The sequence below is a fragment of the Atta cephalotes genome, assembly GCF_000143395.1.
Source record: "Atta cephalotes unplaced genomic scaffold scaffold00011, whole genome shotgun sequence".
NCBI classification, from domain to species: Eukaryota; Metazoa; Arthropoda; class Insecta; order Hymenoptera; family Formicidae; genus Atta; species Atta cephalotes.
In genome coordinates, this window is record NW_012130075.1 from 5322934 (window position 1) to 5332589 (window position 9656).

At 31.3% G+C, this 9656-nt stretch overlaps 1 protein-coding gene across 1 annotated transcript; it reads left to right on the forward strand.

Annotated features, from left to right (window-relative positions):
* The first annotated feature begins 6317 nt into the window (after positions 1-6317).
* Positions 6318-9061, forward strand: LOC105617092 (nitrilase homolog 1). The gene is made up of 6 exons (XM_012198671.1): positions 6318-6373; positions 6618-6759; positions 6841-6996; positions 7094-7297; positions 7717-7929; positions 8903-9061. The coding sequence occupies exons 1-6, from the start codon at positions 6318-6320 to the stop codon at positions 9059-9061; spliced, it is 930 nt and encodes a 309-aa protein (XP_012054061.1).
* Positions 9062-9656: the final 595 nt, after the last annotated feature.

Sequence of the window (9656 nt, forward strand, 5' to 3'; positions counted from 1 at the left end):
ATTGGATAATTTTCTTTATGCATATGTTTATGCGACTATGCAAGTTTGTATGGAATGGCCCTAAGAATTAATTGCAGTTGAGAATTCGACTATTAAGCATGGGAAGCACAGATTCGGCTCCCCGCTTAACAGGAGAATGCTCGACTGCAGTTGATTCTTGCATTTTGATCCGGATCGAACTTTCGGTGTAAACTAGGTCAGTGACAAAGATAAAATGATATATCGACTTGTGTTATCAAACGGAAAGCACCCTATAAAACCGAGTTCACATCTTGATGGAAAAGCGGAAGCAGAAAAGCAGAACTCACGAAAAGAAGCAGATAAGCGAAATGTATCGCTTATTACTATTTCGAGTTCCAATTGGCTTCCGCTTTCCGCTTTTCCGTCAAGATGTGAACTCGATCTAAAGTTTGTTTGCGTTGTATGCTCTAATGGTTCCTGCACATAGAGCTAGGGTACGTTCCGTTTCTTGCATGAAGCGCAGAGTATTTAGTATTGTAGTGAGTATTTAGTGCATGACATGGAGTGCAGGGTAGAGAAACCGTTTCTCCAATGTAGTTTTAGTAACGGAACAGTGAATTCATGCAGTGAACATGGACGATTTAAAATTGACTGAATTATAAATGCATTCAATAATTATTGTTACATCTTCTTTTTTGACAAAAGAAGATTTATATTTTTCGAGTAGCACTTATAATCTCATTCTGCAAGAAAAGAAAAATAAAGCGTTTTATCAAAGTGTTCAAAAAGGATGTTTAATATCTATTTCTAAAATATTAGAAATTTAACAAAAATTTTACAGATTATTTTTACATATATTCAGCAACTTATAACAAAATCCAAAATCGATGTTCACTGTGAAGCAACTTGAAGTTATAAGAGTGTAAAATATAAAGATTTTAAGGTTAAATTTGAGATACTGCCAAAAATTTTTCATTTTTTTCAAAAATAATTAGCAATAGAAATTCAAAAGTACATTTCCTGCATTTTAGTTATGAGTAAATGATAAGATTCTATCTACAATCTTTATTATTCAAATATATGAAAACAGTACCTATTCGTCAAAATCAAATTTCAGAAACTTTTTGCTACAATTATACATATAAAACATCCTTAAAATCCGTTATTTTTATTTTCCTCTGTCTATCTTGTAAAGCTAAGGTAACTAAGATAATGACTAATGTAAACTTAACCTCTATCATAATCTACTATTTTATATTCAGGAATTTAAAACGATATGAAAAATAGTGGTAATATATCAATATATTAATTTTTCAGTATTATATAAATCAGGGACTAAAACTCGATATTCTATAGCGGTATATGCAAAACCGAGATCCAAACCAGTATTGGATCCAAATACGTTACATACCGATATTCAACCAAAATTTTCATAATATCAGTATACGCATAATTTTTCGTTAATAGTATTATACTGTATATATATTTTATAATATATGTATATATGAAATATTAAATTAAAAAAAATTTTGGGTATTCTGAGCACCGTACTTACGTATCTTTAACTCTTACGTGATTTTGAGTACACTCGCCTCAGCCGAGCCACTCATGATTTCAGTTTCGCGCTAAAATATGTTGAATACATAAGCTGTATGAACTGCCTCAACTCGAGAGGTGAGGCACTTCATGCAATCTCATGCACCGGAAGAGGCGGAGTCATGCAATTGGCAGTAGGTTGAATCATGCATGCAGTGAGTGTGCATGAAAAGAAACGGAACGAACTTCTATGTTTCTATGCGCATCATGCAGAAACGGAACGCATCCCTAGAAATAAGTATTCATGTTCATTTTTACCTTTTCTTACTCCTTGCTCAGTCCCCATTTCATCACTGAACTGTGACGGATTATGGTCATTACAGATTATTGTTTGATTATTATTATTTGTATTTGCTGTTTGAAATTTTATAGTTCCTTTTATTTCATTTTTGCTCTCAAAATCAGTGGAATATCTACCGTAATATTAGTGCAGGATCTGAAGAGTGTCTGGCGTTCAAGTTATTTCTAGATAAGGTGCAAAATATTTATGTCAATTTGAAGAAAAGGATTGAAATTTCTCATCTGCGAGGAAGTGTAGTGATGTTTATTCACAAGTCATGTATTTATTTTACAGCAATACAGCAAGTTGTTGACGAATATTATCCGCAGGAAATTTAAATGATCAAATACTTTTTCTGATCTATTGATACAGTTTACTGCAACGCAACAAGGCCTTTTATAAAATAAATAAATTTTTTTATCTTCATTAATATATAATATTTCTGTTTTTTTATAGCCTTCTCTTAGTCTTATGTATATAAAATTTCAAAGTGCGGAAATATATAAATACGAAGCTACATGGTTTCCAACAGCTTAGAAACTATAACCTATAACAATCATAACGACCATAACTTTCTCAGTTCAGCGGTGGAGTGGGAACAGAGCAGAGTGGGAGTAAAAATAGCGAATATACGAATCATGTTTATAGTGTTTTACTGCATACAGAAAGTGATAAAGCTTACCGCGCGACGGAAGTTATCGCAAATTAATAATTCTATGTTTTTAAGTCGGCCTCACCATACAAAACTTCTAGAAATGATGTAATATTATTTCCGTCGCGCGGCAAAAGTTGGATTGAGCGCGGTGGAAATGATATATCTATTATCTTCGAGCAAGCAAGACGTTGATTGACTATCGCGCCAACTTCCGCGATGAACGTTACCGCATTCTGTGTGCAGGAGCCATGATGGCTATGGTCAAAGTCTCGCTACAAATGCTTTGAAACATTTGATGGACTAATGAGAGACGAAAGAATTTTACAAACTGGTCAATTAAAAAACGTTTCAAAGTGTTTGCAAAATCGCGTTGACCATATGCTCGCATGCTCCAATATGCTCCTGTCATAGCTCTTTCTCACTCCAATGTCCTTAGAGTGAATAGGAACTATGGCGACGGGAACAAACCTCTTGGGTGCAGTCGAGTTGCCGCTATGAATGCTTCAAATCATTTTTTTGATTAGTCAATTAGTAAAATATTACGATTAGTCAATTAGTCAATTAGTAGTTCTTTCTTCCGATTCTTTCTTTCGGTTTTATCAAATGCTTCGAAGCATTCGTAGTGACAATTCGACCAAACCCCTTATACAGTATACAGTAGCGCAACTCTCTATCTCGGGACGTTTGATGTTAGTGAAATCAAAATTAGCACGCATGCGCAAGTTGAGATATTATAAATGGTAACGCCATCTAGACTTCTCTCTCATTTACTCTCTTAGGCTGTCGCACACACCTTCCATAACAGTAATCATAAGACCGTAAGAATAAGCTAATCACAGTCGAGAATTCTTTTGAATTCTGATTGACTGATTCTTGCATTATGTCTTATGTTACTGTCTCACGAAAGATGTGTGCGACAGCCTACTCTTTTATCCTGTCCGAATCGTAGACTATGTCTATAGTCCAAATAATATCTTTCTAAAGCGAATTACAATGAGATTTGAAAACATTAAAAATTAAGTCGTAAGAAATTAACAAATCATAGTGAATTGTTGTCCTGATGATTCTTACGTCTTAAAATTTCATAAATAAAATCGCTTAATCTATTGAAACATTAAAGAAATCTGATTATAAAAAAGTATAAAATTAAATTATATATATGTAATTTATATATGTATATACATTTATATGTGTGTGTGTGTGTGTTTGTGTACGTGTGGTGTGTGTGTATATGTATGCATATTTGCATATAAAGGGAGAATACAAATTTATAATTACAGAAAATGAACTTTATTTTAATATGATAAAAAATTTATAATGTATCTACGTATTTTTTATTTTTTAAGTTTCTTTTACTAGATCATACTGTAACAACAATCTATGGTTTAGAAAGAAAAAAAGAAAATATATTATATATAAACACATTAAGAAATTGTTTATTATAAATATTATAAAATATAAAATCTACGCATTTTACATATAAAATAATATACGATTTTAAACATGTATAGATAAATATCATATTTGGTTTATAACGCATAACATAAAAATTTAATTATAATTATATATATGTATATACACGGAATATAAACAGCTTATGCAAAACAGATAAATATCTATAAGTAATCTAAAGTAAACTGAAATTGATAGTTATAAAAATATAATTATAAAATTATCTTATTTTAGATAATGTCTTTCCTTTTATGGGTATGGCATCTGAATGAAGAAGAATTCTTCTTTTACTAATTTTATCATTTCTCTTCAAAATATAGAGAGCATTGACAATTTCTAGAGAAATATTCAGAACTTTTTTCTTCTAAATCTAGTCTCCCACTTCCTCGTATCCGCAACCATCTGTTAAAATAATTTATTAATGTAAAAAAATATTAAATACACATTATACAAATAATATTGAAAAATTGAAAATATTTATATATGATATATCTATTATATTTTTTAGGAAATTTAAATACATGTCTTCCTTCTAATTCTAAAGATTTCTAGGACATCCATTTATTAAACAATTATTTAATATTTTTTCCACTCATTTTCTTGATATGCAATCTATTTTCTTTTTATATCTGAAACAGAGCTAAGATCAAAGTGTTTTCTGTAAGAGAATTGAAAATCTGTACGATATATACTACATGAGCTGAAAATCCCGGTATTTTTAATGAAAATAAACGTTTTTTGGGCAAAGTTATATTTAGTCCTCAACATAGTTGCTTTCGAGGGCGATACACTTGGTATAACGATTTTCCAACATTTCGATACCCTTTCTATAGTACGAAACATCCAAGCCTTCGAAATACGCCTCGGTTTCCATGACTTCCTCCATTCGATGTGAATCTCTTTCCTTGGAATCACCGCTTGAGGTTTGGGAACAAATAATAGTCGCTGGGAGCCAAGTCTGGAGAATACGGTGGATGAGCAACCAATTCGAATCGTAATTGATCCAATTTGGCCATCGCTTTTAAGGACGTGTGTGATGGTGCGTTATCGTGATGGTACAGAACGAAGGTGAAAGTAGCATCACTTAAATGACTGTAGCTTGTAAACGAATGAACGAAATGAAACTTCATACATGAACTAGTGACAGATGAACCTCTCGAAATGAATCATGTTCATTTTCTAGTGGCGCCACCTATTGAAAAATCCCTTTTCAGCCCATGTAGTATGTACAGATCTACAATTCTCTTTAAGGATAATTGTCACTTTCTTTATTCTTTTCACTTGATTTCACTTCGCTGCACTTCACAATAATCCACTTTACTTCACTTTACTTCACTATCAATATCTAAAACAATTTGTAAGACATCATTGACATAAAAACATACGAACTTAATACTATCGTTATCGCCAAATGTTACACAAATTTCAACGGTTAAGAGAAAGACCAAAAACACAAAGAATAAGTGAGAGAAAGTTCAGATGGCGTTACCGTATGTAATGTCAGCTTGCGCATGCACGCTACGATTTTGGCTTCACATAATGAATAGAGTTGCGCTACTATACTATATTGTGCCTCTTATTACTTCATGAGCCAGACTCTGAGATTAGATCAATCAGATGATCTCTATCTAGCTTTGCTTTTTGATGATGAATTGTTGCACAAAAGTGTGCAAACTATTTTTACGGTAATTATACGATTTAGCACCAACTATCTCAAAATCAATAAAATTAGGCTTATTCGACGCATTTTTTTGCATGAAGTGAATTTGGTAAAAAAAAGTGTCACTCTGTCCCACGAACAGAGATATTAAGCGTTAAAGTTGATAACTGTTGAGGTTAGGAAATCTGTTACAGAGACAAAATGAGGTCGATAATTCTTCAAAAGAGCTATCTCCGATTTCGATGAAATTAGGATCATTCAAAGAATCTAGCAGAAAGAAGTTCGAGACTGCTCTGCGAAGAGTTACGTAGTAACACTTCAGTTAACTTTAAAGCTCAATATCTCGCTTCGCAGGGCAGAGCGACTTTTTTCAGCCAGATTTTTTCATTTCATGCAAACACGGTAAATAAGTCTAATTTTATTGATTTTATTAATTTTATTAATTTTATTGATTTTGAGTAATTGATAATTGTATAATTACCATTTTTACTTATAGCATTTTCGACCCGAGTGGATTTGCTCTTATTTGGATTGGATAATGTTCTATTATTGTTGACGTTACATATTTTATCAATAGGAGAGCATATAACGTCATTAATCCAATCTAGATTGGTGGCAAATCCACTCGGGTCAAATGCGCTATTAGAAAGAAGTACATATATATATTAAGTAAAAAAAAGTTGGACTACGTATATTTCATCGCGTATTTACTTATGTTCGCCAGGAATTGTAAAACTTGTAGTTTTAGTAATTGTCGCTCGTCGATTAAGTAGTTTAATTTGACATCATTTGAGAATAAGTTCAACTAAAAGTTCACATAAAAGATTCGTTTATTCGTTTATTTGCGAACTACCCATTTACAAAAAAAATTGCTTTTTTTTGTTATATTAAAATTATTTTTATTTGTTATTGGGTATATTCAGAACGACAACCGTTTACTTGAGCACTCAGTGAGCAGTTGTCATTGTCTAAATGCATTATGTTTATGAAATAACTAAGTTCTTGCATTTTAGCATACAACCAGCAAAACGTTACATCAACACAATGATACATCCACTAATTGCAGTATGCCAAATGCGATCAATAGCTGACAAAGTGAAAAATCTACAGGTTGTGAGCGAATTAGCAGCTGAGGCCAAACGCAGATCAGCCACAGTATGTACTTTAATAAATAATGTTTGATATCCTAAATTGCATGACATTAACTTTATTCTTCTAATTTATTATATTTTGCAGATAGCATTTTTTCCTGAAGCTTGCGATTTTTTGGCAAATAATAAAAAGGATATTGTCACCATGGCTGAACCTTTAACTGGACTGATAGTGACGTCTTATAAAGAGATCGCTATTAAGAATAATATCTGGTTATCCTTAGGTGGAATTCACGAAGCTGTAAATACTTTAATTTCCATTACATTAATTTATTTAATTACAAAAGATAAAATAATTATAATTCTTCAATAATATATAAAGACATTCATCATTTCAGTCAGACAATATGGAAAAGATTTACAATACGCATATATTGATAAATAATGAAGGAGAACTGGTTGCTGTATATAGAAAATTACACTTGTTTGATATGGATAATAAGGATACTGGAGTACGTCTGATGGAATCGGACTATGTGCTTAAAGGAATTGAAATTGTGCCACCTGTGCTTACACCGGTCGGCAAGCTCGCGCTTAGCATTGTATCCTTAATTAAAATTAATAATCATGTCATTCCAGCTTTAAAAATGATCTTCATATATGGTATTAAAAAATTAATTTTTTAAAAACAATTTTATCATTATTTATGTTCCTACTAAGTAATAATAACTTTTTGTTTGAAACACTTTTTGTAAAATTAAAAACAAAAAAATATTGAAAGATGGTTGATTAAATTGGGACATTCTGGGGATTAATTGTGCATCTCAAAATGGGGTAAAAATTAAAAAAGTAATTAAATTGGTGTTGATCAATGAAATTATAAATATTCTAGTGAATTTGCTCACTTTTGTAATTTTCATTTCATTTCGAGATACACAATCGAATCCCTGCATATATAATGCATATATATAAATTATATATATATATATATAGAGCAAAACACAACTTAACAATGATACAGTGTTATGACATACGGTTTCCCGAGTTATCGATAATATTGCGGAATATGGGAGCGCAGATTCTCACATATCCATCAGCATTCACATATGAAACTGGCGCTGCACACTGGGAGGTGATGCTGCGAGCACGAGCAATAGAAAATCAGTGTTATGTCATAGCTGCAGCGCAAACTGGCACGCACAACAAAAAAAGAATGAGCTGGGGTCATGCCATGGTAAATAATTATGTATATAGAATACAAATAAATACAGCATCAGGAGGCATAGAATAAGAATCAATGCTAGTATTTGCGCAAAAAAATAACAATAATAAAGATACAAATAAATTTAATTAATTCTGGATGTTTCGGCTCTATTTTGAGCCATCTTCAATAGATAAATATATAAAGAATTACCAAAACAAATATCACTGATTAATAAATTGTAAAATTGTAAAATTGTAAAATATTTCATGCTTTTTCATATGCAAACTGCATGGACCATGTAGTGAGACGCGACCATTCTCAACATTAACCAATGTTACAGTTTCACGGTTGAATCGTGATGGATTCCCAATCTCAAAACTAAATCAAAAGAAAGTATTTTTCTTGTGTTAGAAATCTGATGGAAATTGTGATCTTAAAAAGTTGCTCATGTCTGTGCGCACGAAATGCAAGAGATCCGGTTCGACTCCCGACCGATATAATATTTTTCGAAATAAGAATTAATTATTTACAGATTTTAATATGTCACATTCAACATTATTAAAATCATTTCGAAGATGCGAAAAAGCATCAAAAATTTGTTAAATTGATAGTCAATTTAATTCATGATATTATTGCGATAGTTTAATAGAGTTAGTGTTTCAAGACCGAAAAATCATTTCGACGCGCGTTTCTAAGGATTACATACGTAATATATAAATTCATACGAATCATACAAGCATTAAGCTTTAGCTAGACCGTTTAAAAGCTTTGATTTCTATAGTTTGTGTTATCACATATACAGTTCTATAATATTGTTTAATAAATTGATTCAATTTATTTATACTATAATAACTTACTTTTTGACACTGTTTATAAAATTGTTGAATTTTTTTTATATTCCATCAATGAACGGAATCATTTAATTGTGTGTATAGTATAGTTATTTGTTTCGAAAATTAAAAAATTTCTCACTATAATTAAAAGCGTAATCCGTCATTTTCAGATTGTAGATCCTTGGGGTACTATTATAGCACAATGTGCGGATAAAATGGGTATAGCTATGGCAGAAATTGATCTTGCACTATTGGAAAAAATTAGGAAAAATATGCCGTGCGAACAACACCGCCGTAATGATTTATACTCAAGAATGGAATGTCAATAGTCTACTTAACACGGTTAAAAATTAGTAAGTAATTATCATAATTATTGTAATTAAAATTCTTGTTCACTTAGTACTACTATTTCAAAGGTGATTCACATGCATGTTAGACTTGTTCGCATTACTTTGTGCATTCAGCATTTTTGTTTTCTCTCTTTTGTAAAAATATTTGGGATTTCAAGTAATGCGAACAGATTTATTGTTGCAATTGCCCACTATCAATCACAGCGACTTTTCCGTAGAGAGTTTTTTTTCTAGCACTGTGATTGGTTTGTGCGCAATTGGCTCGTGTGTAATTGATATATATCCTATTTCAGATTATGATATCAGAAGTGAGAAAATACACAATAAAATCTTAGTTGAAGTAATATTTTTTATAATAAGTTTTTTTATAAGTTTAAGATATGTATTATATCAGTAGCATCAAATTGATGAGCAAAGGGCCTAGCCAAATAAGCATATAAAAAATTTTAAACCCTTAAACCCTTAAATCAATTTTGAGTATGTTCACATTGTTAAGCTCGATAAATGATTATTTTAAATCAAATTTCAATCTGCTAAACTTATCTATGCAGTAATAATAGTGAAAAACATGAAT

Bases quoted from the DNA above. Each gene is read 5' to 3' on its own strand.
- LOC105617092 (XM_012198671.1), top strand. From the start codon at position 6,318: ATGTTCGCCAGGAATTGTAAAACTTGTAGTTTTAGTAATTGTCGCTCG. The intron at 6,997-7,093 runs GTAAATACTTTA...TCATCATTTCAG, and splicing joins TAGGTGGAATTCACGAAGCT to TCAGACAATATGGAAAAGAT. The intron at 7,298-7,716 runs GTATCCTTAATT...ACAATGATACAG, and splicing joins GCAAGCTCGCGCTTAGCATT to TGTTATGACATACGGTTTCC.